This window comes from Peromyscus eremicus, chromosome 12 (assembly GCF_949786415.1).
Source record: "Peromyscus eremicus chromosome 12, PerEre_H2_v1, whole genome shotgun sequence".
Taxonomy (NCBI): Eukaryota; Metazoa; Chordata; class Mammalia; order Rodentia; family Cricetidae; genus Peromyscus; species Peromyscus eremicus.
Window position 1 is genome coordinate 36,596,896 of NC_081428.1, and position 15,821 is coordinate 36,612,716.

At 42.5% G+C, this 15,821-nt stretch overlaps 1 protein-coding gene across 1 annotated transcript in view; it reads left to right on the forward strand.

Moving 5' to 3' along the window:
• Crybg3 (crystallin beta-gamma domain containing 3) overlaps positions 1–15,821 on the forward strand; it is a 110,432-nt gene that overhangs the window by 43,027 nt on the left and 51,584 nt on the right. Inside the window, exons 4-7 of the mRNA XM_059276983.1 lie at positions 1,833–7,968; positions 9,629–9,673; positions 9,952–10,067; positions 11,195–11,342. Of these exons, the coding sequence (XP_059132966.1) occupies positions 1,833–7,968; positions 9,629–9,673; positions 9,952–10,067; positions 11,195–11,342 (6,445 nt within the window). The remainder of the gene's footprint in view (positions 1–1,832; positions 7,969–9,628; positions 9,674–9,951; positions 10,068–11,194; positions 11,343–15,821) is intronic.

The following is a 15,821-nucleotide window of genomic DNA, read 5'->3' on the forward strand; positions in this document are numbered from 1 at the left end:
TTTGGTTAATTTATAATGGCCAGTAAAACTAATGAATGGAACAGACTTTTTTTCTTGTCTATAGTTATGGTGTGGTAAGATTTTAGGAGCCAGCCTTGATATGAGGTGAAATAAACTAGTTCAGTTAAAATTTAAGATATATTTAAGAGATATAAAATTTAAGATGTATGCTGAAGTTTTTATATGCTGAAGGAGAGGTACTTGGCTTTATCATTGAGATAAATCTAGCTTCCTTAATATTGCTTTAAAAGTAAAGATGAGCTGTATTTTTAAAGGTATTGGAATACTAACTAGATTTTTTTCACTTTTCATATGGATTCTGTAGTAATATTTTAGATTATGGCAGATGCTACCTGAAAAAGTCACATAAATAATATTTCCACCATTTATCTTTATATTCAGAGTCCTGCATTTTAATATGAATTTAGAACTTAAACACTTTAATATCACTCTTAAGAATCGAGACACTGGGGACTGAAGAAATGGCTCAGTGGTTGAGAGCATTTGCTGCTCTTGAAGAGAACCTGGCCTCAGTTCCTAGCACCCAGGTCAGGTGGTTCACAAATACCTATACCTCCAGTTCCAAGGATTTCATGCCGTCCTCTGATGTTCACAGGCACCTGCATTCACATGGCACACGAACATACGTTCAGACACACATACATACACATAAAAAGTAAATCACAAATACGGTAATTAGTTTGAGGAAGATTGCTTAACATTTAGAATAATTATTAGCCGTGCATTAATTCACACTAGGCATTACATAGATGCTATTTTTTAGATCTTTTATACAATATTTAAATATGCAGAGCTGATGATGGCACACCTTGTCCCCTCAGATGGTTAATAGAATAGTGGGGGGAAAACTTCCTAGCTCTTTATAACTTAATTCGGTAAGTACTGTGGCCTGAGAATTTGAGGCTCAGAGACTAAATGTCCATCTTTAGTAGAAGGGTTCCGTTTGTGCTGGAGGTGATTGAGCAGCTTCATTCTTCGAGTTTAGGATTAGGGTCAGTTTCCCTTTGATGATAAAAATGAAGAGGCTAGGAATGGTGTTCACACAGGGCGACAAAGCAACCTGGCTTCTTCTATGTGAGCTTGTAGAGGTAGACTCTTTACAGCAAGTGTGACGGTGAGAACATCGGGACCTTCCTGTTGCAGTTGGTCCTCCAGCCCTTCCAGAACTCCACTGTGATGTCTGCATTCACCCAGGCAATGTAGGACTTACTACAAGCTGAATATTTGAAAAACTTAATGCGAGAGGAAATTGCAAGGAACTCTATCATTGATTGAATTAAAGCCTATTCAGTGTTAACTGTGAGTGACAGACACATCTTGTTTTTCTCTAAAACTTCTCCAACTTGTGCACCAAAGCGCTGCCATTCAAATTCACATGAAAAAGTAAAGACATAGATGCTTCTGGCATTCTGATTTGTTGGAGGAATCAGTAATATGTAAGCTTAATGGTACCAACATGAAGCACAGCCATTGTGCTCCATTAGGGTAGGATGTTTGGGGATTAGAACAAGAACCCAGGGCTTGGTTTGTCATTCTGTGTTCTTTCCATACCCACAATAAGAAATACATATGCAGTGAGATGCAAAGGAACAGTTCTGAGGAGCTCAGACATTAATGCTGAGTTGTAATTGCACTCTGCCTGTCAAATCTTCAATATTTATAATAAAACAGGTAAACTTTATAACTAAAATTTCTAGAATATTCTCTAAAACTGAATACATGGGACGTGGTATTTGAAGGATATACTTCACACTTGCTGGTATACTGTGATTACTTATGTTACTTGATACCCATGCTGTCTCTTTTCACAGAAAAGACACTGTTGGTAAACCAGAGAAGCCTTCAGTAACATATGCCACATATCGAGGCCCCACACAAATCAGGAAGTACTTGACGCAACAGATTGTGCTGGAAACTGTGAATCACTTAGACAGAGAAGACGAAAGCTCTGACTCAAGTACACACGCACACACTGGCTCTGGAAGTATAATGGACACTGTGATGGCCCCCTTGTCCTCAGCCAGCAGAGAGGTAGCTCCAAAAGGATGTTTGCCCGGAGGTTCCTCAGAAGTCTCTGGCTGCGGCCAAGTAAGTCTCAACATAGAAAGCCATCTGGAAAATAACCCAGAATTGCAGAAGATTGCTTCATCTAAGACTATTTTAGATAAAAATAGCCATGGAGGTTCTGGGAGAAGTTGGGCCTCCCCTTCTTCCGTGTCTAACCCCAGCTCTGTTGTTGGGGGATCTGACTCACAAACTACTGAGAGTAGTTTGGTCTGTCCATCGTCGTTTATAGGAAGTCAAAGCAGCCAGGTCCCCTGTCCAGAATTTCAGAGAAAAACTGCAACAGAAAAGACATTGAGAGAAAACAGCCCCACGATGAGTGATGGGATGTCAGTGCCAAGAGAGGAACATGTTGAGCCTCGGAGACCTGCTGTTTCTGATTTCCCTTGTAGTAAATCTGATGGGAGTGACATTACCAAAGTGGAAAGTACAAATTTGTCAAGTCCAAGTCAATCAATTAGGCATGAAGATGTGCGGTTGCCAGAGAGTAACTGTTGTGACAAGCCAGCTGCAGAGAGCCCATCCAGGCGGAATGTCAATCACGCCAGCGTTACTGCTCTCCAGGGACATGCCGAGACAGGCTCAGAACTTGTTAGCGAAGGAAAGGAGTTACCTGCCCGAGACTCGCAGAAAAATGTGATTTCAGAAATCACGCAAGAAACAGAAGGTGCCTCGGGGGGTGAGCCCACCACTCTAAGTCATACAAGAGCTCCAGAAGACAGAATTGAGTCCTTACCCAAAGATACCGAGCCACTGTATGAAACAGAAACCAAAAGGCTTGGTTTGGTGCTACATGTCAAAGCTCACAGTTTGGGAAAAAATCAAGAGGACCCTGGTTGTGTGAAGTACATGAATGACTCTGTAGCATGCGTAGAAAGTGAGATAACACCTGAACTGAATCCTGTTTCCGAATCTACTTTTCACATAGACAATCCACAAAAAGCCAAAATGTTCCCTGATGCTGAGACACCTCTTAACCTTGACTGTAAAACTTGTGATTCCAGTGCCTCACCTCCTCCTGCCTTTGCTTCTGGAGTCGACATGCTCTGCAGGTCGGGTTTCCCTGGTTTAAAGAGGGAGCCATCTCTGTCCAGTGAAACTGGACAGGGCAACATTTTCTCTCATCCTCGTGAGTGTCACGCTGTGGGAAATCATTCTGAGGCTGCAGACGGGGCGAATCCTGCCCTTCACCTTGGACATGCATCTGTGATTGTTGAGTCCAAGGAAACCCTTCCTGATAGTGAAAAATGCAAGTTTCCTTTTGGTCCTAAAACCACTGGCGCTCATTTAGCTGGGGTGGATCTGTTGGACTTTGAGCATGGAGGTGTCTCAGAGGACCACAATTCTGTCTTATCTCATAGTCCTAAGAATGCAGAGTTAATGTCCTCAAACACTAAAGTGGGTAGCCCTGCAGAGAAGTCTGATTATCTTTCCTTGGAAATCCAAACTGCTAAAATGCTGCTCCAAGTGGAGGAGGATGCTCAGAGCAGCCTCCCTGCTGCATCGCGTTCTAGAAAAGGAAAAGCCTTGTCCAAGCTTTCTGTTTCTCAAGCAGAACCCAGAGACATTTCTCAGGAGGAACTTTATTTTTCTCAGTTAAGAGTTGCAGGTGAGCTAGCTGAGACTGTTTTATCAGAATTAAATTCTCTAGAGATTGAAAAGGACAGAAATGGTCAATCAGTGCATCACAAAAAGATTAAAGAGATGTGTTTAGGTGGTGGCTTTAAAGAGAATCAGCAGGCTGGGATTTCTCCTTCCTCTCAACGTCACAGTGTACAAGAAACAGAGAAAGACACCCTAGACAACCCTGCTTCTCTGCTCAAAGGCAATCAGCCTGGGATTGTACCTCTTGGTCCAGAGGAGGAATCCACGAGGCCCATAGCACAGAATTGTAAAGCTAACATGTGCATATTCAGTCCATCTTTAGCTATTTGTATGTCTGAAAAGAGTTCTAGTCTCTCTAAAATGGAAGATCTGAGTTCAGATAATATTTCTCCAAAGTTCCAAGAAACCGACAACACACAAGGATATTCATCTTTTCTGGGTTCTGATGCCTATTTGGAGAAAAACGTGTTTACACCTGAGGACCCTAGCTCACTCCATGTGCCCTCTCTGCTGAGATCAGAAGGGGAAGCCTCATGTCACAGAGAAAACTCTCCTCTCCTGAGTGCTGGGACTGCGTCTTCCTCCTCTTGCCACTCAAAAGGAGATAGCACGGCGGTCAACTCGCATGATCCCCCAAGTCATTTTGATTATTTACAAGTTACTGTAAACATCACACGTGAAGGTGCTTCTGTTACTGACCGGCTGGACCATAGCAGCTCTTATCTGGAATTAGAGACGCGCAGCCCAAAAGGGGCAGAAGTGATGCCCTGTCAGGGATATTTGGGGACTCAGACCAGGGAGGTACCTCTTGATTTCCCAACCGCTGCCTCCTTTGGCAGCCCCGTGAAGGCGGTGACAGGAACAGTTGCTGGGGCGCCAGTGTCAGTTAACAGCTCATTCCTGCCGTGTTCTGAAGCATCTGCTGACCAGACAGAAGCAAGGAGAAGAGCACATGACCAACTTTTACTCAAAAGTGGTTTACTCTCAAAAGCTGATACGTTGATTGAGGAGATTTTCAGTTCTGCCAGGGAAGAACTGAAATCCAGACATACGGTGGGTACCGGCCAGGGGCATCCAGCTCAAGATGATGTCATGAATCCAGGGACTGTGAAAGGAGAGATCCCATCAGAAGTGGCATTAACAGGAATCCAACCAAAAGAGTGTTTGGAAGAGAGCAGTGTGGGAAATATGTCAGAAGTCGAAGAAGAAGACAAGGACAGTGTTTCACCTGCAGTTGGTGAGACAAGTCTCCTTTTTGATTTTGATAGTGTGAATATATCTTATTTGTTAGAAGAACAGAGCAGTGAATTAGTCAATGAGGTTATTTCTGCAGCCCAAGAAAATTTGACAAGTGATGATTTCAGTGATCCTGAAAATACCTGGGCTTCTGAACCTCAGGCTAATACTTCAAGGATTCTGAACAGTGGTGGTGTTAAACCACGTGATATAGTTAGGGAGTTCTTGGTATCAGAACAGGCAGTAAATCAAAGCACATGTGAAATTAGTGAAAATAAAGTATCAGGTAAATTCTCCTCCATAGGTAACTTGGTTAGTGGCACCGAGTCAATTAAAGGAGAGATTGTTCCCTGTCAACAGTCCCCAGGTTTGGTAAGTGGAGCTGGACAGTCTGATATTATAAATTTGCAGGAATCAGAGACTATTTTACAAGCTGAAGACATCTTCCATACAAGGTTAGATGACAGAGTGTGGCCACATGTATTTGTCAGTGAGGACTGTAAAAAGGCAACAGAAACAGAGTGTGTGGATAATCACAAAATGGCAACAGACGATACTAGAACTCTTGTATTAAATTTAAACTTGTCTCCGTTTGCAAATGATGATGTCCACGTGCCTGGCACCTCCAAAAGCAGTCTGTCTGACAGCCTTGTATGCATATCTGAAAAAAGTTTGCCAGGACATAGTAAAAGCACACCCCTTGCAATGTCAGAGTTAGGGAAAGCACACAAAAAGGATAACGAAGTAAATGTAGGGAAACTCACGCTTATACCTTCTATGTTAGAGATGGGAAAACTAAGTAAAAGGGATGCTGAACTGAATATTAGGAAACATGAAGCAGCCCCTCTTATGTCACATAAAGAGAAAGCATGTAAGGAGGAGGCTGAACTTAACATTGCAAAAGCTGAGCCAGAGGTTGACATTCTTACAAGGGGAGGTGTATACCAAATGGATGCTCAGATACATGTGGAAAAACCCAAGGAATTGCCTGCCACTTTGGGAATGGAGAAAGTTTATAAGATGGATAGCGAGGGGGATACTGGCAAGCCTGAGGTGATGCCCGCTATGTCAGAAATGAAAACTATCCATCAAAAGGATGCAGAGGGAGATATTGTCAAGACTGAGGTGACCCCTGTTTCAGTGGAGATGGGAAATACTTACCAGAAGCACGCTGAAGGGGATGTGGGGAAGACAGGGGTCACATCTGTTATGTCAGAAGTGCAAAATATCTGCCAAACAGATGGTGAGGGGATCACTTCAGAAGCTGAGGTGGTGGCAGCCGTGACGTTAGGAACGGAAGACACTTACCACGAGGATGAGGAAAGCGATGTTGCAAAGACTGACGTGATGCATGTCGAATTAGAAATGGAAGATATTTACCCAAAGGACTCTGAAGGAGATGCTGACAAAACTGAATGGATACCTGTTAGGTTAGAAGTGGTAAATGTTTATCAGAAAGACACTGACGGGGTTAGTGGGAGGGGAGAGAGACCAGTGTCGGAAATGGAAAGTACTTACCGGAAGGATGCTGAAGATGTCCTGAGAAATGCTGCAGCAGTCCCATTTGTGTTAGACATGAAAGGGACATGCCACAAGACAGTCCATTCTTCCTTGGGGATTTTGGAAAACAGAGTCCAGAGAGATACCGAACCATCAAATGGAACAACCGCGTCCATGCCTTCTGAGATGGAAATGGAAGTAACAGCTCCGGAAAATTCTAGAGGCAGCATTGAGAGCCCCGACGTGTTACCCACAGAGGTAGCCATCAAGAGAACAGATGGGACACCACCAGAGGTGACCATTTCGCAAGTGGACGCCATGTGTCCTTTCTTTCAAAGTGAAACGGGTACTCCTCCAGAGTACATGGAGAAAAGTGCTGAAGAAACCGAAGAGCAGTCTGGTGAGGTAAAGGAAGGACTGGTACTGCACACTGACAGAGTCGCTTCACATTTCAGGGGCTATGAGTCTCCCACGTTAAGTAAGGATTATGAGGGCTACCCAGCCTTGGCAATGCCAGATTTTCAAGAGGAGGACGCCGCGGCGGTGAGGCTCCACCAGATCGTGTCTGTTACTGCAGTCTACGATCAGAGGAGAGATCGGGATTACATGGATGAGGAAGGAGAGTCGAACTTAGCCTTTATTTCTCAGGATGAACAAGACAATTCCTCCTTTACCATCTTGTATGAGGAGCCCCTCCAGGAGGAGGACAAGTATGCTCCTACAGAACTAAGAGGAACACAGTCTGTCTTATTTCCCGACACCTCCTCTAACAGCATGCCTGGCCTAGCATGTGAAAGGTCGGAGAGCAGAACTGACCTGGTCCATCATTTTGAAAAAGAAGGTAAACCGGGTGAGGCATTTGATGGAGACAGTTCGGAAGTGTTCTTGTCAGTGGAAGCCAAAAGGTACAAAATTTATCCCTTAGCCCTGAGTCCCATTTACGAGGATGACAGCTCCCAGGAGGACGTTCTCTCCAGCGAGGTCTCGCCTGGTCACCACGGCTCCACGAAATCCAGGGAGAGTGCAAACCAGCCCTCGTCCGTCCTGTCCCTCCTACAGTCGGTGTCAGAGCGCTTACAGAGAAATTTTGATGGAGATGACAGACAGGTGGCGGGGGAGGAGGAGGAGGAGGAGGAGGAGGAGGAGGAGGAGGAGGAGGAGGAGGAAGAAGCAGCTTCAAGTAAAGGTTTGAGAGCGGAAAGGAGGGAGCGTGTCACCTTCCATTTGGCAGATCCTTCCATCGCTTTTTACCCTGACGACCCGGAAAGCGCTGGAATCTCCAAGTCCGATGTGGAGTCCAGGGAACCAACTGCCTCCAATCTGCAGCTTGGCCTGTGGCCAGAAAAGGTGTCACTGCTACAGAAGTCAGACCTGACTTCCAAGTTGCACTCCTCTCTGAAGAGTGCCTATCATCAGTACTTGCAGACCTCTAGGACTCATTCCTCAGAAACAGGAACCCGATTCGGTGGCGGCTCTCAGGAACCGGTGTCCAAATACTTCCGTGTCCAAGACCATGCAGGCAGACTGAGTCCGTATAGAGAGGTAAGTGACTGTGATTTTTAGCTATTGAAGCAGAACTCTAGGTAGTGAGACTGTCTGTAGGCTTATAAAGAATGTCCATGTGTTGAGAGGAGCACAGTCATGGAGGCCTGGAATCTCAGGAGGTTAAGACAGGAGAATCGCAAGTTCTAGGCTAGCCTGGTAAAGGACCCTGTGTCAAAAGAAAAGAAATAAAAAGAGCTGTGTGTGTGTAGATCAATGGTAGAATGGTCGCCTAGCATACAAGGACAGGGTTCAGCGCACACACACACACACACACACACACACACACACACACACACACCCATACACCAGTTACTTTGAGGAGTAAGTTTCTTTTCTTTTCTTTTTTTTAGAACTTGAGGATTATGACATGCTTTACATAGCATATGTTTTTGTTTTTGTTTTGTTTTTGTTTTTTTGAGGCAGGGTTTCTCTGTGTAGCTTTGCGCCTTTCCTGGGACTCACTTGGTAGCCCAGGCTGGCCTCAAACTCACAGAGATCCGCCTGGCTCTGCCTCCCGGGTCCTGGGATTAAAGGCGTGCGCCACCACCGCCCGGCCATAGCATATGTTTTATTAGTTATCTGCTAACAACAAGAAAGCAAAATTGCTTAGAAAGTAGAGGCCCTATTAATCAAAACCAGTGATTTCACAGTCTTTGGCTAATATTTCAATGTAAATGAAGGGGTAATTTACTGAATTTCTCAAGTTACTGTGTATGATAAAGTTGCTGCTCCCCATTTAGCTTATTTATGTCATGAAAATTTCTGTTCAGTTACGTTTTTTTACCTCTTTGTGTAACCACGCCCTCTTTGGTGAAGTGCTTCTCGCAAGGAAGGGTGCTGAGCAGCCTCATAAGAAAAACAAAATAAAAAGCCAAATCATAGCCGAAAAAACGCTTTCAGCTTCAGTTAACATTTTTCCTTGACTTAGAAATACTCAAATGTCTAACATGGAATACTCTTTGAGCTTGGAGCTTTCTTTGCTGACATTGCCAATATCATGGAACTATATCTTGACCCTGAACTGCCTTAGTAACTTAGTAATAGTTGGATGCTGAGCAGTTACCCTAAAAACCAAGATGATTTTAAAATAAACGATGGTATTAGATGAAATGTTGTTTTTCTGGTGCTCACTGCTTATCAAATACAGCAGACCCTCTTCGCTGATACACCATCTGGGTTCTGTGTTTTCCGCTTTCTCTCCACACTCCTGTTCTTTTCTCTTCTTCCACCCCAAGGAACTATCCAGGTGGCTCTCTTCCTGGAATATTTCCTCTACTGTTATTTACTCCAGTTTTTCACTCTTAAAAATCCTGTTCTTTCAAGTTCTCTTAATGCTACTCATTCCAAGAAGCCCTTTCTGAGCCTCCTCGCTAGCCCACAGCCTCTGCTCCCTGCTGGGGCCATGTCCGTGTTTTAAACCATTATTGGAGTGTGATTGTCTGTTTGCTTCTCTGAGCTGTGCACTTTGAAGGCAGGAACGTGATGTTACTTTCTTCTGTATTTACAGTTTGTTTTTCTAGTCTAGTCTACATGGCATGGTTATCTAATAAGTGTGTGACAAATTGGGTTTATAACTGTGAAGAGTGTGAACTCTGTGTGTGTATAGATTTCTTCCCCAGTTATATCTCACTTAGTTCTTCCACTTTTACTATTTCAGAATGTTGACACAAAAACTCTGAGGTGTAATCCAAGGCCTGGGAAGGTAAGCATATTGTTGTCTTGTGGGCTGATATAATTGCTGAAACTTGGTTACTTTAAGGCGTGTGGAATTGAAGACAATACTTTTGACTGACTTAGACAGTGAGAGGTTTTTTTTTTATTTTTTTTCAATTTAAGGATTTAACATCTGCAGTAATTACCGCAAACATTTGCTTCACTCATGCAGGGAATTTTATTGTTTATGTTTTATGACGCTTTGAACTTTGCTATGCATTCTTAAAATTCGTCACTCTGCCCACCTCTGTTTACTGTATGTTGCAGATGATTATCTATGATCTCCATGGAAGTAAATATAAACAAGAGGTCTACTGTAATGTTCCCGATGCTACCACGTGGTCTTTCCCGAACGGGGCACTGATAAAAGTTGTAAGAGGCTGGTAAGAACCCTTCTGAACTGTTACAGCCTAGTGTTTCAGATTAACCGTGACTTCTTACGTTTGTGCTTTTTGTACTCTTTATTAACGTCATATTCTCTTTCCTCATTTTACTAGGGTATTTGAAACATCATTCCTGTTTTAGAACTCATTCCTTTTATTCACTGTGACATACTATATAGGCTGTTTTTAGTTCTTAATGCCTGCAACGGATGGCAAGACAATGTGTACCATCAGGGTCATTTTACAATTGTAGTGTTATCTACATAGATTTGCAAGTCAAGATGAATGAAACATGGCTTTGAAAAAATGAGTTCAGAGTTGTGGGAAGCTGTGGAATGTGAAGGCCACATGGAGTCATTTGTATAGTTGACATGCTCAACAACTCAGGAATTCCTAGTGTGGTCTAAAAATGAGGGAAAACCTCCTTTGTTCTTATGGACACTGCCCCATGGACATACTGGAGCCAGAGTTTCTGTGTCTAGTGTTTAGGTTAGCCCTAAACACTAGGTCAGTATGTGGGCTGTAAACAATGTGGTGTAGTGTTGTCTTCGTGAAAGATCTGTGGTATCCAGTGATAGAAAAATTAAGACAGAAACATAACTTGAGTCCTTAAATTATTTTTATATAAATGTAAGGTTTTGTGTATGTGACATATTAAAGTGTATTTGTGCCTAAATATATATTCAGGCCTCTATTGTGATACAGTGTTTCAAATTGTATTTAATGTTTTTCATTTCATATGTATGAGTACTTTGCCTACGTGTATGTAGGTGCACCACATGCATGCCTGGTGCCTGTGGAGGTCAGAGGAGGGTGTTACTGAAGTTATGTATGATTGTGACCCATCATGTGGGTTCTGGGAACGGAGGTCAGGCCCTCCGCAAGAGCAACAAGTTCCCTTAAGTGCTGAGCCATGTCTCCAGCCCCCTCCATTTTCGGTATTTTTATTTCTAATTTGTACAGATATTTTTGAACGTTGTTAGTCTGTATTATTATTTCAAAAGTAACATATGCTAATCGTGGGAGCTAACCTGGCTTTAAAAAATGCATACAGTGATCTGGGACCTACTCAGTACCCTTTGTTAGAGAAGTTGGTTCACCAGCCCCTTGTGCTTCTATTTGCTCAGCTGGATTCTCTATGAGAAGCCCTATTTCCAGGGTCAGAAGTGTGTGTTGGAAGAAGGGGAAAAGGTGTTAAATCGGGACTGGCTTCTCCAGAACAAGAAGCACCCAGAAAGAAACTTGGTGCTGGGCTCTATCAAACGCGTCTTAAAGGTAAAGCAGCTGTTCGTGTTCCGTTATTTTTATTTTTATTTTATCAAGTAGCAAAGTTGTGCTGTGGCCTAACAGTGTTAAGAAATAGTTGTGCTAATGTATTAATATTCATATTTAAATTTATACATCTCAGGTGTTTAAGCCAATGACTTAAAATTAAAAAATGTAAACTTGCAAATTTAATAATTTAAAATGATAACTTAAAATATATACTATATATATATGTATATATATATATGACATAGATAAAATGCTAGGTATACTCACTGTTGGAATCTTTAAGAAAAAATGTAGTTCCAAATCTTTTTCTAATGTAAATACTGCTGCTTAGTGTGACCGTGTTGCATGTATGTGTTTGCCTGTGTGGGGGCGGGTACGTACATATGTGAAAGTGCTGGGATATATTAGAGAAGGAGAAATTGGGAGAGGAAGTGAAAGTGTTGCTGTTCAGTTTTCTGTTAGAAAGTTACCGAAGATGAGTGAGGTCTTCTAACACAGACATTTTATGAGAGCCTCTGTAGCAGGCTTTCTCTCGGGCTGCCAACCAGCTCCCAAATGAAGACACAGAGACTTCTTATTAGTTGTGAATGCTCGGCCTTACCTTACGCTTGTCCCACTAGCTCTCATAGCCTAATGTAACCTGTTTCTCTTCATCTGTTTTGCCTCGGGGCTTTTTACCTTTCTTTGATTCTGTGTGTTCTACTCGGTGGCTGGCTGGCCTTGGACATCTCCCTCTCTTTCTCTTCCATTCTCTCTCCTCTCAAGCCTAGATTCCTCCTCCTACTTATTCTATCTGCCCGCCAGCTCCGCCCATTTCTCCCCTGCCTAGCTGATGGCCAGTCAACTCTTGACTAGACCACCAGTCAGGTTCCTTTGGCAGGCAAGGCAACACATCTTTACATCCCTAAACAAATGCAGGGCAAACATGTATAACACCGCTTTACATAGTAAAACAAATGAAGCATGAACAAATGTAAAGTAATATTCCACAACATAGAAGTAACACGTCTTTACATGATACAGTGTAGTTACTAGTGTGGTGACTGTTCATGTGGAGGGTGTGTGTGTGTGTCTGTGTGTTGGGGGGATGTGGGAGGTGTGTGCATAACAATAGTAATTAAGAGAACGAGGTTATGAATTTGGGGGGTTGAGCACAAGAGGAGTTGGAACGGGAGGAAAGGGATATGTGCAGTGCTGAAGTATGAAGTTCTGGAGAAAGTTTTAAAAGTTAGCCGTTGTGGGGAAATCCTTCATGACTCGATCCATGTTATGAAACTTTTGATAGTTGTAGAGAAAATTAAAGGTAGTGTACAGAAATACTCAAGTTTCAATAAGTACTCAATTTAGAATACAAAATACTGTATTTTCACATGTATTATACATGAACCCGAACTATGAACAAATTCATATCTAACAAGTATTTGTGACTGCTTATGGGCCTGATGACTGTGGTAGGCAGTGGGAATAGACACACTGCAGGCTTTGAGCCTTAGTCCAGGTTGCTTGAAGTCTGGAGAAGAATTTGACTTGAGAAGTACCCTCTAGGGACCCCTGGGGTACCCAGGGAAAAGGCACCTCACCTGAATAAGGCAGTATCTGAATTAGAAACTTGACCAGATTAATAAGAATTAGCATGGTAGAGCCTCTTTGGTCAAACAAGGGGATGAGCATTAATGGGCCCATGACACTACAAAGAGATGGACATGGCAGAGAAGACCGTGCATTCTTTCATTTTTGGAACTAACTGTGACAGTGTCTGCAAAGCCAACCTAAGTGCTCATTTAATTATCTTAGTGAAAATGTCCTCAAATGAATCATTAATTTGTAGGTGGATTCTTTGGGAATTTGCGTAGCTTGTGGTTTTGTGCCTTCCTTGTGACTGTCAGGCACCAGGCCAAGCCTCGTGGGGGAAGGCAGTGAAGAAGATTTGGCAACCAGCCACTCTTCCAACTCGACTAAATCAAACAAGAGCTTGATCAAACAAATCGAATCTGCTGAGCATAGAAATTTAAATACATATTTGCACATCTGCCTTTTGCTTAGAATATATTATAAGAAAAAAAATGAATTGCGCTCGTATTTTTTTTTCTTCCATTGTTCATTAGGTCATTCATTTTCAGCTGTAGTATGATCGATCAAGTCTTCAACAAACCAAGAACTTTTAGTATGGGAGGAAAATCAAACTATTAAGCCTCCGGCAGGAAAGGCATACATATTTTAGGAAGTGAGCATCAGGCATGGGACTCCCTTCTCCAGCTCTGTCAGAACTCTGCCTAGGGACACCTGCTTTCTCGTGGCAGCTCTTGGCCCTGCCTAGACCTGTCTCATCCAATCTCATCTTGTTTCATCATCTTGGTTTCAGTTACTCTCCTCTGAACTTAAGGTCTTGATTAGTGATGTCTTCACTTGATTGTGAACAAAGGCAGCGGGGACCTTCAGTGTTCAGGATGTGTTGATTCTTTTTAAGGGCTTTTATTTGCAGCCAGCGAAAATGACTGGGGTTGGGATGACAGTCCAGTGACTCCCATGTAATCTTTTCTGAAAGCAGAGCCGTTATTGTAAATTCCCTTGTTTTCTGTGCATCGTACATCCATTTCAAGAGTATGATCTTTTCATTATGACCAGACATCACTTAGGTTAATGCTGACATTAGTGAACCATGAAGAACATTGTTAGATTAGACTGAAGGCATCTCGTGCAAGATGGAGAAAAACTGATTTTGTTAACTACAATTCATTCTTACTGTTTCTCCCCTATTAACCTTGACTTACGTATATTAATCATTATGAGTCTTCACCAAGATAGATTCATTTGCAAAATGTGGCATGAGTAGAAACGCGTTGAATGAAGTCCGTACACTTTTGAGTCGTCTGTTTTATCGTTGCTAAGTTACCATACAGGACCCTCTAGTTGTGAGAGTTTGGCTGCCTTTGCCCGTCAGGAATTATACAGGTCTTGAAAAGATGCTATTTTTGTGAATACTCACCCCAAAGACAGCTTAGTGAAATCTCTTTCAATCGACTCGAGTGAAAATTGGGCTCGTCGTCGTCATTGTATCTGAGGATGAAAGGCTTCTGGCTTTGGTTTTCATCTTTCTCTTGAGCTGCTTTGGCTGCTCTGCCGTTTCCTCCTGTGTTACCGTCGACACGAGTGCCTCTTGGCCTTTTCCCTTTCACAGTACACCACCCAGACATTGTTTGTGAAACACAATGCAGAGGAAACTTGTTTGTGTGAGACATTTCGTTATGTATTCCACAACTGTACCTCCTCTCCCCAGGGGAGCATTAAGACAGCAGCATTTGAAGTAGCATTAGCCGGGCTCTGTTATCAGCAGTATTCCACAGGCCGTTGAAGATTGACAGGTGACTGGTGTGTGTGTTTCTGGCTTATTGTGAAGTGGAACTTCAGAAGGACGTAGACTTTTCTATTTTAAAGGCCATTTAAGTTGTGCTGCTTTAGTTTACTGCAATTGAGAGCTTATTCCTGGAAAGGAGATACATAAATCTTCTTGCTTTTAGAAGTATATTTTAAGGAAAAGATTGCAGTTTATATGTTATAATTATACATACTAAACATGCTCTGCTCGCACTTTAATAGTCTGTGTATAGTGAGAATCCTTTTCTTAAATTGTATCATTTTTGGAAAGACAATTGTGATAACACGTTTTGAGTAATATAATCTGTTGGGTACTTAATTTCTTAGAATGACATAGTCTAGTTAATATCTTAAATTACTTCATTTATTAATGAAAATGATTGAGAGCTCAGTATGTGGAAAGTTTTAAAAAATTGAAAATAGCAAAACCTCCAATTAAAAGGAAGTTGTCTGGTCTATAGTTAGTGGCGTCTCTGATTATTGCATGTTGAAGGTGAGAATTATGTTACTGAAACTTGGCTTGTGTGAATAAGCACTCTTGAGTATCTGGGGTTGTATGTTTGGACAGAATGATATCTGTAATTTTGGAAAAGGGAAAAAATCACTGTGATTCTAATTCTTTAAGAAAGGACAGCGCCGGGCGGTGGTGGCGCACGCCTTTAATCCCAGCGCTCGGGAGGCAGAGCCAGGCGGATCTCTGTGAGTTCGAGGCCAGCCTGGGCTACCAAGTGAGTTCCAGGAGAGGCACAAAGCTGCACAGAGAAACCCTGTCTCGAAAAATGGAAAAAAAAAAAAAAAAAAAAGGACAGCATTTTTAACCATCACTCAAGAGAATGTTAGGTATTATAGGAGATTTCCCTTAATAAAGAGGGCTGTCTCTTGAGATGCATCATGAACAGCACGTATAAAACTCCCAGAGGCCGGTGTTGGGAGTGTGCCTGCAGAGCTCTGGGAAGTGAGTGTGGCTCTTGATACTGCAGAAAACCAAAACCTGAAAGCAGTCTGATGTGTATGGATCCAGGGAGTGTAACAGGTGGATTGGTGTTCTTAGAAGTTCAGGTGTTAAAAGGTGCTCTCGCCCAACTCATAGTTGGGAGTTATGGT